At 44.0% G+C, this 14,981-nt stretch overlaps 1 protein-coding gene across 1 annotated transcript in view; it reads right to left on the minus strand.

Annotated features, from left to right (window-relative positions):
- Positions 1–14,981, minus strand: part of Erc2 (ELKS/RAB6-interacting/CAST family member 2) — a 690,578-nt gene that overhangs the window by 231,483 nt on the left and 444,114 nt on the right. Inside the window, exon 14 of the mRNA XM_059273131.1 lies at positions 1,557–1,692. Within this exon, the coding sequence (XP_059129114.1) occupies positions 1,557–1,692 (136 nt within the window). The remainder of the gene's footprint in view (positions 1–1,556; positions 1,693–14,981) is intronic.

Consider the following 14,981-nt stretch of genomic DNA (forward strand, 5'->3'; position numbering starts at 1 on the left):
ATCCCTGCAGGAGGACGGGAGCAAAGGCTGGCACTGCTGTTGGGATATCTGAATCCGATCAGGCTGTAGCTGCAAGGAGGCCTTTGCAGTTCATTTAACCAAAAGGCTTCCTTTTTTCTTAGTTCAAATGAAGTTGTGCTCCCATGATTCACACTTAAGAGCCCTGAGGCTCAGATAGTATGCAGTAAAATGGGATAACAGCTAACAAACAGAAAACAGTATAGCCTGGAATACTGAAGCAGTCAATGAAAGGCACCTATCACTTCCATGTTCCTCTACATTTATTTGTGGAAGACATGAGGACCTGGAGTCCCTCAGAATCTTTCTGTGATTTCTAGTTACAACACGTGTAAAATTACCAACATTGTGGTGAGGAATAAAATTTTAAAGCATGACACATTAAAAAAAAAAAAACTAAGGTATTCTTCAAATTTTAGTTACTATCTCATTCTTTAGACTTTGATCTACTATCTGTGACAGAAAAACACTAAAATCCTGATTCTTGGACATGACCTGTCAGGAGTACTAAGGAAGCTAAAGGCACAATTTAGCTAGCACCCATATTAAAATGGGCCAGAAGCCAAGAAGGCCCAGGGCTGGTTGTGTTCTCAAGTCTAGATCAAGCATCTATGCAAAGGACATTGACCAGAACTAGCACCACAAAATCGCCGAGGACACAGAGACAAAGTAACCAATAGGAACTGAGAAACCTCCATCTGGGAGATTTTCTTGTACTCCTTCTTTGGGATAATTATTCATTTCTCTTTTGGTCAATTAAAGGATGAACTATGAGTACACACTAAAATTATCTACTTCTATCTCCAAGGAGGAAACTAATATATAACTGCAGAAAGACACTAACTAATAAGCAAAATTTAACATGAACTCAGGCCAAGTTGAACTCCAATTGCTCTGTTTAAAGACAGGACTGGAGTAAATAAGAGCACTTCAAAGCCAATGTCCTGTTTCAGCTTGAATGTTTTATTGAGCACACAGGAGAGCTCTGTTCCAATGTAACGCAGGGATGGTTAATGAGGAGAAATTGGTGTTTTGGTCCATCAGTTGCTTTCTGAGGTAAGAATATCACTGAAAGATAACTGTATCCACTATATTCACTGAGAAGACAGAATAATGATCTATCTTGGAGCCTTGCTTTGTAAACTGAGATCAGAGGAATGCATCCGAATGCCTTTTGTGATAATGACATGCATTCCCTTCCACCATCCCCCACAGAACTTAAACACAATTCCAGACAGACTCTACTTGCAAACCATGTAATTGCAGCCCTTACCTTTTAAGGTGAGATACAGGAAGGAAGAGCCTCCGTGTAGCATTTCCAGGATTTTCCAAACTCAACTCTTCTTGAACACCATTCCAGAAATGATGCTTTCTACCGAGAAAGACTTTTTGAATCCCCTGAGAATATCCAGTTAGTGCCGGACTCAGGGCCAAGTTCAGCCCACCATTGCTGTGCATATATTCCTGCAGCATTGGTTACAGCAGCAGACAGCCCATCTCTGAACATTTAGGTATTAAGGAGCTAAACATGGACTTACCTGCAAATGCTGTGAGTTGTCAGCCAGGCTGTCTTCTCGCCGGCGGACTTCTTCTAATAACTGGGCATTCTTCTTCTTCTCCAGCTGCTGGTTGTGCTTGAGGTTAGCCACCTTCTTGTTCTGATCTTTCATATGCCTGAGAAAAGCCACCACAGCACGGTTACCTTCAACCACAGGGAAGGCCTGAGTTGTCACAACAGATCCAAGACGGACTAAGGACAGAACATCCTGGCACAGCTTAGGAAAGCCAGGGGTTCGGAGGAGCCTACATTTATTCAACCACAAGACTGTGGGTGCTCAGCACCCCACAAAGGGCAGGGGTCAAGATGGCACTGGGGTGTCAATGGTGAATGAGACAAGTGTAATTTTCATTCTTAAGGAGCAGCAAGCTCAGAGGGAAGACAAATACTAAAGAGATACCAATTTGGGTTTCCTAAAGCTGAAGGAAGTAAACGGCATGCCGTAAGAGAGGGTGGTGTGCGTACACGGACAGACAGTGCATGGAGGGACATGGATTTAGACACTGTGGCCAGGGAAAGGTTTCCAAAGCAGACCAAAGAATTCAACCAGGAAGAGCACCCCAGGTAGAAGCTCCCGGGCAGGGTAGCTCCCCAGGTAGAAAGACACCTGTAATATGAGACACAAGAAACTGGACTGCAGGGAAAGCAGAAGGCTGCAGAGACTCTACGGGGTGGAAGTAAAGTGAGGTGAGAACTAGGACTCCAAAGGCTAGTGGGCGGGGCACATAGCATCCAGCGGTGTGTGACGACACATTTATTTTCTTCTAAGTAGCTACTGTTCTCATAAGTATTGTTCTTTTGGATCCTGCTCTTTTTTTTTCTGAAGTCATAATCCATTATTTTGACTTTTAGAACAACAACCTAGAGCTTCTGATCAAATACATGGCTAACACATAGTTCAAAGTAGGATTTCGGCTAAATACACTGTTGCACAAGGCCCCGGTTCTTAAGGCAAAAGTTTTTAATGGGTCTGTAGGACGCCAAACCCTGGCAGCGTAAAGTGTCAAGATGGTAAAAGACAAAGGGTAAAGGATGGGTTAGGATTACAAATGGGAATTACAGGTTTAACACAGACAACTCCGCCAGCAGCATTGAGCGAAACGTTCCACAGATGTAGGCAGTCATGTCCACAGCAGCTGTTACAAATCTAATCTAACATGAAGGTGGCAGGAGAGCGGCACCAGGGGCTGGGGATCAGGGGCATGAAGAGGAGGCTAACGAGTTCATCCTTGGCATCCTTTCTAATCCCTTCACCCCAACCTCGGCACTCCTACAGCAACCACTGTCACTGAGCCCTGGCTCCCGACCCCAGCATTCTGAGGAGCGCAAACAAAAAGAGAACTGGATGACAAACAGCACAGACGTCAGACTGGAGCACTGCAAAAGCAGACCAAGACCGCGCTCCACCAGTGCTTCTTCCTTTAATCCTCACAGAGTGCTGTACGCTCCCCCTTCCCTCACTCTGGGAAGTGTCATGCAGTAAACTTGGAGCTCACCAATTTGGCTAGACTAGTTGTCCAACAAGCCGCAGGGAGCCCTACTGCCTCTGCATTTCCAGCTTGTAGAACACAGGTATACATCAGTACACTTTCTCCCCCACCCCACCCCACCCCATCCCCCCATAGGTGCTGGAGATCAGACCTCAGCTCCTCAGGCCTATACAGCAAGCACTCTGCCAACAGAGGAGCTTCCAAAGCCTGTAAATGCTTAACCGGAGAACACTCTCAAAGAATAATACATTCTATACTAACGCATACCATTAAATAGAACCAACTGCTGAATGCCCTTACCCAAGTACACACAAATAAAATAGAGTGTGGCGGCAAATGCTTGCATGAAGAACTCGTACAGCATTCTCTGAGTAATCCAAACACAAAGGATCCATTTTTATGAATATGACACTTTTTTAGATGATAGACAGACAGACAGACAGACAGATAAACAGACAGACAGATAGGCAGGCAGAGACTCCAGGTCCACGCATCTTTTTAAGTTTTTCTGCTTATCAAGTGAGTGGCTGAGAAAAACGAAGATCTGAAGGTCTGGGACTGTGGTGTGGGACTCCCCTCAGCATTTTCAGCCATTTCCTCAAACACTGCTCAAACAAATGCAGGAGTTGACAAAAGAAGAGTTAGATTTTAGGCAGTGCTGTTTAAGATACGGGCCGATCAGATAGGAAGGAGCCAGGTGATAAGAATGGATGGCAGGTGTCCATGTGACTATCAACAGCTACACACCCAGTATTCGTCTTCCCTGTAGAAGTACAGTGACTCTCACATACACTTCTAGAAGCTGAACTTGCTTCTGAGTTGCCATGAAAACTAATAAGGAAGGGAAAGATTTCTCTTCGGAGACAAGAAGGAAGCAAGGAGTGGCAGTGGTTGCTTGGGGTCAGTGGATCTTCAGGTAGGAAAGGACTCTTCACTCAATGCCCCTCCAGGAAGCCTGTTCAAATGGTAACTGGGAAGTCACCCACTGGGTGTTGGGAGTTGGGAGATATAGCAAGCCTAGGTCCCGCGGCTAAGCCATGGGGTCTGTTCTGCACAGATCAGTGGTGTTCAGTGACGGCATGGTCGCTGTGAGCTTTCCTAGGACACCTGCAGTTTCCTATAACCATGTCTACAAGAAGCCTGCGAGCCCCCACATCTTCCCCACCTGCAGAAGCAGGTCCACACCAAATAAATCAAGGTGTTGAACTCACTCCAGCCTTCCGCTGTCTCTAATGTTTGGATGGCAGGTTCTACAGGGGTGGAGACTCCACACTCTCTTTCTACACTCTGAGGAAAATGCCATTTGTGTCTCTTTTCTCACTTCCACCCACTGGGCAACTCTGCAATTCCACGGGGCTCATTTAAGGAGTTTTGTGCTCCAAGGACTTGCCATTCAAAATGTATCTAAGATTCAAATTAAAGAATAAGGAGACTGGAGAGACAGCAGAGCAGTAAAGAGCTCTTGCAATGATGAGAACTGGACCCCAGCACTCACATAACAAGCTGGGCATCTCATGCACGCTCTAACTCTAACTCCAAAGGGGCAGTGAAGACAGGGCTTGCTAGGGCTTGCTAGCTTCCAGCCTCATCAAGAAAATGCAGGCACAAGGTTCAGGGAAAGAGGACCGGCAGAAAGTGATACACAAGGACACTTAACCTCTCTCCTGGCCTCTGTGCGACACACACACACACACACACACACACACACAAAGAAGCTCACAAAAGCACTTGCACACAAACACAGGACACTCATGAGAACATTTTTACCAACATATAGAAATGGAAATTTGAAAACTTGTACTTGTCCATTAGAAAGAAATTGATTAAAGAATTGAGTCTATTAATAGTATGGGAATCACATTAGCTAAAAGATTAAGGCCAGATGAAAAACTTTCAAAACATTATAAACAGGCAAAGAAGGTAGCAGGACGATATGTACAACCTTAATTATTTGTAAAAATATAAAGCCAATTTGCACACACACAAATATAAATGGGAACTTCTGGAAATCTTACACTGGTCTACTACAATTTCCACTAAGCTACTGGGAAAGAAAAACAAAATGATGGGATTGGGGGAAAGAGAATGTGTGTGTGTGTGTGTGTGTGTGTGTGTGTGTGTGTGTGTGTGTGTGTGTATGTGTGTGCAGTAAGAATACATGCAAGAAATGCACTTGGACATAAAAGGCACAAATCAATGACTTCTGACCAATCAAAGCACGGAGCATTGCCATCCCCAGCTGAGGAGTCAGTATTCTAACTTCTACATAAATGGAGTCACTTCACCCCTTCTTAAGCTTCACAGACACTGTACTGTGTGTGATCTTTGTGTCTGAAATTTTCACTGGGCATAGAATTATCAGAGTCGTCCATATCTTTTTGCATAGGTCTGGGTACATGTGGTGAGCGTAAGTGTATGAGTGTTTGCACGTGGGTGTGTGTGCTCACATGTCCATGACTGTAAATGCATGTAGAGCCCTGAGACTGATTTTAGGAGTCTTCCTCAATCACCCTCTACCTTATTCATTGAGACAGAATCCCTTGTATGAACCAAAAGCTTGCCCACACAGCTAATGTAGCTAGCCATGTTGCTCTAAGTAAATCCATTTTTGCCCTCCCAGTGCTGGAATTACAGGCAGGTTGTCATGCCCAGACATCATTCATATGAATGCTGAGGATCCGAACTCAGAACCCTGTATTGGCATGATAAGTGCTTCACCTCCTGAGCATCTCCTCAGTGTGCAAACATATTTGTGTGCTTGTGTGTGTTCATTTCTTCTTCTATCAGGTAGTATTCTGTTATCTAAATATCACTACAATTCAATCGGTCACTTTTTATTAATGGATAATTAGACCATCTAAACTATTTTACCCTTATGAATAAAGTGGCCGTAAACTGTCTCATACTAGACTTTTGTGGAAACACACTTTCATTTCCCTTGGATAAACAACCTAATGCATATTTAACTAGGAATGAAAACTGGCACAATCCCTGTGCAAGCCCATGTCTAGAGCCCATAAATCTGCATTTTTAAGCGTATCTGTATTGCAGTGGTTAAAAACATTATCTTTAGAACCAGATTTTTGGGATGTCATCAGAAGTTTCCCACTTTCTAGTTGGTACAGATACTCAATCTCTCTGTGCCCCAGCTTCTACACATAAGAAATAGGACTCCTAATTGTATCTAACTCAAAGGTGACCACGAGGAGTCAATGAGTCAGTCCAGGAAAAATGCTTAAAATAGATTCCGGCATGTTCATTCTCTGCTCAATTCCCAGCAGACAAGAAAAAGGTAATCACATCTTGTGAAATACTGCACACACATATTTAGTGTCTTAGTTCCCACACGTGATGAGTATGGTGCCTGCCTCGCACAGTGGGCTGTGGAAGGCATCAGTGGGTGCCTTTCATTCCGTGCTAAGCTTCACTGGTACCATCTTTCTAATGAGTTACACTCCTGGCTGCTTATCCTGATAGCAACACTGTGGAAGGTCACCACAAGCGTGGGTGGCTACACTGAGGTGTCTCCACATGTAGATGGACATGGACACACACACACACACACAAAATGGAAGCCACCAGTCTATACTATATGCAGAATTTCTGATAATAAACGCTTTTACTATCAACCACTGAGAGGATCCCCCCTTCGTGGAGTTTGTAAACACCATTGAGTACTTTAGCACAGTGTAAATTTGAGAGGGAAACCGTAAACATCCTAAGGATATTCTTACAGCAATTACAAAGGTGCTCTATGTTGTAGGCAGGATCACTGTGACTGAAGCTCCTTGAATGCCCCTGTCCTCCAAGCAAAGATCCACGAAACAAGCCAAGATCTGAGGACCGGGCTAGATCTGGCAGCCTCACCAGATCAACTCTTTTGGTCACAAGTTTGGTAACAGTGCCCTGCTGAAGTCCTTGTCAACCCCCTGAGTAGACACCCAAGCCCACCTCTCCAAACTTTCTGACCTGGTTTCTCTCTCACATTTTTCCTCCTCACATGCCTCCTCCGTGGTGTTTGGGGCTACCCAAGAACCCAGAGACAAAGCCGTCAGATACAGCACAGAATGCTAACACATCTTTCAAAGGCAGCTCATGTCTCTTGACAGGCCGGCATGCCACCCCAGAACCAGATAATATAGCTAAAGAGGGAAGCCATTGAAGGGAGGGAGGCTCGGATTGGAAAGCTTGAGAAATGGAGCTTCCCAGAGGCAAAGGATCCCTCAGCTTTCTGCCTGCTGGCATCGTCCTTCTAGAAAACTTTCCTTGGGTAAGATGGCACCAACAGGCAATTCTTAACTCAGCCCTGGAGATGGTTGAGCCAGATCATGTGTGCTAAGAAGCAGTAAGAAGCCCAAGACCAAGATTCTTTCCATTTTTATATCAAAGGATCTCCTAAGAGGCCTATGACCTTGTCCAAGCTATTTTACTAGGAAATTGGGGTATTCAATTTCCTAGGACTAAGGCTGTTAGGACAGCAACAGGCGCTCAGTGAATACTTTATAAACATCATCCAGATTACTCTGCTCGTCCTCTTCTGCAGAGCACATACTCATCTGGTAGCCCTTACCCTTGACCTTCCCACCCAAGCCAGGAAGACTCTGGGAAGAGGCTACATGGCAGGAGGTAGTCATGAATCATGAGCAAGAGATCTCTTTCCTGTAGGCATTTCGCTCTGAGGGAGACTCTGAAGTGCAGCCTTCCTTCAGGTACTCTCCTTCATGATAAGACTACACAACCGTCCTCCACCAAAATGTGGTAGAGTGCCACCCCAAATATGGATAGAACCCAGTGACACAGGGCAGAGCTGAAGCTAAAGAGAGATGCTGAGAGACCTTTTAGGGAGCTGGAGAGAGCCAATGTGAGAGTGGGTGCCTCTAGTTCCCTCCTCGGGGAACACCATGGGAACATATTAGTGTGCCACCATCGGCGAGTCAAGCTTATTATTTACCCACTAAGGACTCAGTGTTCAAGCCATGACCGTCTAACAAAAGGATGCTCTTCTGAGCACGGGGACCGCACACAGCTGTAAGGGATGCAGGATTAACTAATGGTCTTGGCTCTTATTTCTGTTTGTCCTCCTGTCGAGTTATGGGACCTCAGAAAACATAGGCTGAAGAGGGCAGCCTTGGGGTGGTGCTTTGCTTTTCTCATTGCTAAGCACTACAGGTGTCCTATTTTACATCACCCTCACCTAGACCAGACTACAGGCCCTGGCCTCTCAGCCCATAGGTGGAAGCAATTCCCCTTCAGGATGACCCAAAGCAGAGTCCCCTGCCTTCCTTACCTGCTTAGCAAGTATATATCAGGGTACTATGGCTCCACATATTCCCTGGGGCCCCTTGGTCCTTGTCTCAGAGCCAAGAGTGTAGAAGAGCCAGTGAGATGGGACCTTTTCCTTCATCAGTTCTACCGCCATGACAGGTCAAAACACCATCACTTCGTGCCAGGCCCACCATGTCCTTCTTGCCTCTCTACTCTCCCTACTTAAGCTCCTCACCCACTTCCTTTTTAAAATTCTTGGACAGTTTCATACATATGTTAATACATAAAGAATTTAGTCACTCTCCATAGCCCTCTCTCATCTCCTGCTCCTTCCACTCAACAAAACCTCCCTGTCATTTCACCTCTGTCTCTTTCTCCCCCGCTGTGTGTGTGTGTGTGTGTGTGTGTGTGTGTGTGTGTGTGAGAGAGAGAGAGAGAGAGAGAGAGAGAGAGAGACAGAGAGAGAGAGAGAGAGAGAGAGAGAGAGAGAGAGAGAGAGAGAGAGAGAGCGCATCTGTCTCTGTGTCCCACTGAGCTGGTTATAGTTGTTTGTGTAAGCAGAGTCAAAAGGCTATTATTGGAGTATAGGAACTCTTCAGTGGCATAGCCACCAAAGAAAATGATATTCCCTCCCCAGCAACCATTGTCTCCTAATAGGGAGGAGTAGGGCCTCATGGAATCCTTGCCCATCCATGATGAAATTTTGACAGGGAGAGGGAGAAGGGAGGGGACACAGAGAGAGATCATGAATATGCCTTGCTTTCTCATTTCCTCCCTCATTTCACCTGGGCCCTTAGCCTAAAGGATGGCCAGGTCTTTCCTCCTTAGCTAATCCTCTCTGGCAATTTCCTCAAGACACACCAGGGACAGGGTGGTGCTTTACTGATGGACAAGAGGCCTTTTAATCTACTCAAGCTGACAAGACTAGTTATCATTAGACTAGATACGTAGCCGAAAATTGTTTTTAAATCTTAGACTAAAGGAGATTACAAACGAGAATTATTGTCCATTGCTGATACAAGAGCAGCATGGACTGCTCCTTGTTCAAAAGATCAGACTGACAATCCAAGAGGGTGTGGTAAAACAAACAAGCAAACCTAGATCTTGCTTTCTTAATTAAATTTCTATTCAGTCAATCATTGTAGCAGCAAGGGCTCAAATCACTGAGATATTGTGTGATGGTCTGGGGATACAGGCAAATGTCACCTACTTAACCTTCCCATGGTCCAATTAGGAAAGTCCTATGTACTTGTCCCTTTCACAGATGAGGAAGCTACCCAAAGTTGTGGAACTAATGATGTCAGAGTCTCAATGAGTCCAGCTCAGAAACTATTCCTTCCCACTTCGGTCCTTCATATCTACACCATGACAATCAAGTAGAGAGAGTATTGTAGCATCTTTTTTTTTATTGCATCTTGCATTCTCCTCTCTGAAGTAGCTATAGCAAGATCTAGGAAGCAGACAGGGAAAAATCTCAAGACACAGTCTGTGTTCTGTGTTCCAGCCTCTGTAAGCAACACTGAACTGAACAAGGTGACCCTGGGCATCAACTTGATGGAGTGTTAGAGAACTAGACACAAATGAGGTAACTGTCCCAAAAGGTGAGCTATCTATGAGGGAATGTCAGGATGCAGGGGAGAGGGCCTAAGAGTGTGAACCTCACAGTGGCAACAGTGTGATGAACTGAGGACCAGCCAGGAAGCCAAACACAAAGCCAGCAGGTACCTGTAACTTTCCTGTAACTGCGTATCTTCAATAAGAGTACCTTCAAATTATTAAGTCTTATGAATCAATCTATTCTCACTAGCCAAATTGTTTCTTGAATATCATATTCTGAAATGACACCCTCTTAAAGACTTTGACTCTAGTTGTACATACTGATTCAGGGGTAAGTATGACAAAAATGAGTGTCAATTAAATCTAATTTAAAAAAAGAATGGGAGAGAAGGACAAAGAAGCAAAAATAATGTCTATGTCATTTAATGGCTCCTCTGAGGATAGAAGTCCAGGAAGTATGGACAAACTCAAAACAAGGCAAGACCTGAGTCAAAGCCCCCGCCCATGTTCCTACTTCCTATCTCCTCTGGCACACCATTTGCTTTTCAAATAATAATAATAAAAAAAAAAAAAAGGAATCCGAACACTTGAAAAATCAAACATTCACATGATTGCCACAATTCCAGGGAGCATTGTATCCTTCTGGAAGCCCATAGCTCTGCTGTTAGACACAGGCACATTAGGGCCAATTTGGTGGAGTGTCAGCTGTATTTACAGTTTGGGGTAACATAGAAACACATGGAAACTGTGAAAATTGACTCCCAGGAGACTAATGTTAGAGGAAACCAACATTCCAGAGTCTGGCCCGAGGCTGGGCAATTCGCCCAAACAATATACAACCAGAGCCACCTCCAAGCATAGGGGCACTTGGTGTGAGCAAGACCTGTTTTGACTGTCTGATCTGGAACTGGACTACAGCCGTTCAGACATAAAGTAGGGGTATAAGAGGGTAACAATCTTACATGAAGATTTTTCAAATGAGACTAGAGAAATAATGTGTTGCAGTTTTGATTCTTTGCTATGAGAAATCAATTGAAAAAAAATGCTGCTGAATAATAAAACCTCTCTCTCTGTTTTCGGAAGTCAGCGTCCATATGAAGTGGTGTGCTAAAGGCTATAAAAATATCTCTGCTGAATGAAATAACATTCTGACATGGAGGAAGATTTTATTCCCACTCTACACATGAATAAATGGAGGCTTACAGAGGTAATTTGCAGCATGTCATTTGGTTTCTAAGGAGGGAGCACAGAATGCAAGCCATTGTTTCGGGGATGCCAGAGACCACAGTCTTATCTGTGATACTACAGAAACAGTAAAATACGAGAGCTTGGCCACAACACTATACAGAGCTTACTAAGCGGGCCGAGACACTCACTTGGGAAAGATAACCATTTTTTCCTCTGTGGAGGAAGTGAAGCGCCCGTTTTGATACAACCAGTTATTCTATGTATCCGTTGGAGCATGTGGGCCCACTGAGGTGTGACTATCCCAAAAATAATTTGTACTGGTGCTGAATTTGATATACTGAGGGATAAACATTCCCTTGAACCTATTATCTGCAAATGGTGCTCAGCTATGCCCATACAGCTTCTGTGGTTTGGCAGCACAGCATGGTCTGGCCAGGTTGAGATCAGGGTGTCATCCTGATTGCACCTCTCACCTTTAGCCTTAATACAGAGAGAATAGAATTCTAAGTCCATCCCATTTCCTGGCACAATGCCTTCCCTTGAAGCTGGTTGCTGGCTAGAAGCTATCATCGGTCCTGAATGATGTACCAAGTTCCTTCTCATATGGTCCTCTATCCAAACAGTCTACAATATGGCCGTTTAGTTTTTTTATTTGTTTTTAAGCTATCAGGAGAATCACTCCTTCCAGTCTACTAACATAGAGTCTCATACAAAGTCATGGGAATGACATCAGCACCTATGTCATATGACATACTTACACAAAAGAGTAGATACTGTCGCCTTTGTCATAGTCCATCCTCTGGATGCAAGCCACAGACACTGTCCACACTCAGGTGGAGGAGGTTATAAGAAGGTAAGAATATCAGGGGATAGAAATCATGGGAAGCTTGTCAGAATTCTGTTTCCCCATACATTACCCAACTGAATTATGTACTAACATGGAGATGGTCTATTTCTGTGCTGTAGTATAGTAGCCATTAACCCCACATGGCTACTGAATGTATAAACCTGGCTACTGAATCCATAGAACTACTTTTGTTGTTTGTTTGGTTGGTTGATTTAGTTTAGTTTTTCGAGACAAGGGTTCTCTGTGTAGTCCTGGAGGTCCTGGAACTCACTCTGTAGACCAGGCTGGCCTCAAACTCCAGTGCTGGTATTAAAGAACTACTTTTAAATATCACTTAGTTTAATATTTTAAATTTAAACAGTCACAGCATACTAGTAGCTACCATACTGGACAGCAGACTTAGACAATAACTAATGTTCAAACTACATGGTAATTTTAAATCTTGGTTGTTATACTATGCTTTGAAAAGTTTTGTAATTTTTTTTTTACTGTTACTTTTAAACAATTCTTAGGAACTGCTTGCCTCAGTGTCTACTCAAGAATTAATTTTGCATTGTTCTAAACTTCTTCCAAACCATTTTCATCAATACAGCCTAAAGAATCTTAAAGGCCTAAGTGGTGGCTGGGAAGGAATTACGGTAATTTATGCATCTTTATGCTTTCCCAAGTATTCATCCCCATGGCAACACACTACAAAATAAATGTCTGTTCTTTCCACTCTTCTTCACATAACTCAAACTTCTTCTCTTAGTCCGATGCGAATATGTAAAACACCACTTCCTCAGAGACTGCCTCGGCATGGCCAACCACTTCCAAATGCCACTGCGACGTCACTGTTTCAGAGTGCCATGCTTGTCCTAACTCATGCTTTCCAGGCAGCCTCCTAGGACCACTAGTTCAAGATCTGTTCATAACTAGAATCAAGAGTGTTAAGAGGGGAGGAAAGAGAAGGGCTGAGTCCCCGTGAGTCCTGAGAGCACAGACATAAACAGGGCTTGCTGAACACTGCAATAGGATTCCTCGGAATGTTTAATATTATAGACTACTGTGAAGCTCCAAAATGAGACAGGACATGACATGTTCACTACTCACTTGACCCAAACAGCTTTTTCTCCCAGAGTCAGCTGAGGTATCAAGGATGAAAAGCCAGTCTTTAGTCAGTTTCCTGATCCTGCCAATGTTCTCACTCCATAGGCTTGTCCCATCTACCATCAACAGTGCTGTCCACTTAAACTTTTCTTTAAACCTTTGTACCTTAAATACCTTTCCAATTTTAACTGAGCAAGATTCCAGGAAATCACATTACATCTGCAGATTACGACTTTATATTAAAAACAGAGAACGTAATGCGTAAGTGACCATTAAAGGTATTCTTGGACTGGCAATATAGCTCAGTGGTTTTCTTACTATACAAGCTTGATGTCCCGAGTTCCATTCCTGGAACCCAGAGAAAGGTGGAAGGAAAAAGAACCTACTCCAAAAAGTTGTTCTCTCGCTTTCATATGCACTACCTGTGATTCGTGTACACATATAGCAATAAACAAATAAGTAGTTCTTAAGGATACTCTTGAATTTAAAAAAAATCAGCATGAATTCACAACAAAGACTTGTTAGGCCCTGGCTAGAAGCAAGAGAACAAGCGTATGCAGCTTCTCATTACACATGAGGAGACAGCCGCTCAGAGGACTCCTTGTATGCCCGCTTTTATTTGGCTGCTACAATCAAGACCCTCAGGCCTTCAGGGATTGCCAAGCAAGCTGGGGATTTACCAATTCCCAGGGTTCATCAATCAGAAGGACTTCAAATGTGTTCCCTTTGTTTAACATCCAAGCAAGCAAGCAGCCCCATCTGTTGTGGTCCAGTAACTTGTTACTAACCAAGTGATGGTTACTTCTATCAGCTTGACTAGATTAGAGACACCCAAGGTGCTGGGAGGCACATCTTTGAATGTGTCTGTGAAGGCAGTTCCAGACAAGATTGACTAAGGAGAGAAGACCTGCCCCAAATGTGGGTGGCACTGCCCCATAGGCTGAGGTAGGTCCCAAGTGCTTAAAAGGGAAGACGAGAAAGCAAGCTGGATGCTAGCATAGCCTCTCCCTGCTTTCTCTTCTGCTGAGGTACGAGATGAGGATTCTCAGTGGCATCATGAGTCTCCCCCATCCTGCGTTCTCCACCATGATGGACTGTATCCCCTCGACTCATGAGCCAAAATAAATCCTTCCTACCTTAAGTTGCTCTTGTCCTGTGTTTGGTCACAATGGTGAGGAATACAATCAACACTCCAAGAATTTGGACATAGTTACCTTTCAGTCTTTCCTTAAGAAAGCACAGCCCTCACCAGGACAGGTTCTGCTTGGATGCAGCATATGCCTTGCTTCTGCTAGGATGAAACGGTAGGGTCCGCATGACTCTGAGAGCTTGAGGCTAGAAATAAGCCTCTGAGACTAGTTAAATAGACAGTGAGGGGACAGTGACTTGGAGGCTGCAGATGTGTGTTCACATCTCAGATTGGCAACTGCTTCATTGAAGAAGCTGGGACAAGCAAATTAATTTCTCTTTTATAAATATGTTAGCTGTGAGACAGGATATAGGTAGTCACGCAGTGTCTAATCAAAGGAGAAATAAACAAGCTCATGCACAAAAGGTATGATTCAGTGGGGTTCATAAATGCTACCTTACAGTAATTTTAATGATAAAGAAAAAGATAATAATATCTTCTGCCCTCCTCACATCTGGGCTGGTTGGCCCTGGGGTGGTAAATACCTACCCTTGATCACTGATACCTGTTAGACAAAGCTGCTGGAAAGAAGGTCCCAACCTTCTCAGTCCTGTACCCCAAGACTCACACTGTGCTATGAAGATGACTATCTCAAGTTTTCGAGTACCTCAGATCTATGTTAATATCTGGGACCTCAAAGGAGGCAATGGGACAGACATGGTGAGTGAAGGATCCTAGAAGAGGCTGTGTGGTCTCTAAACTGCTGTGAAAGCAATAATGACACCGGATGCCACATTTTCTGTCTTAAGTTCATGGATCAGGCTTGTACTCTGCAATGTA

This window comes from Peromyscus eremicus, chromosome 9 (assembly GCF_949786415.1).
Source record: "Peromyscus eremicus chromosome 9, PerEre_H2_v1, whole genome shotgun sequence".
NCBI classification, from domain to species: Eukaryota; Metazoa; Chordata; class Mammalia; order Rodentia; family Cricetidae; genus Peromyscus; species Peromyscus eremicus.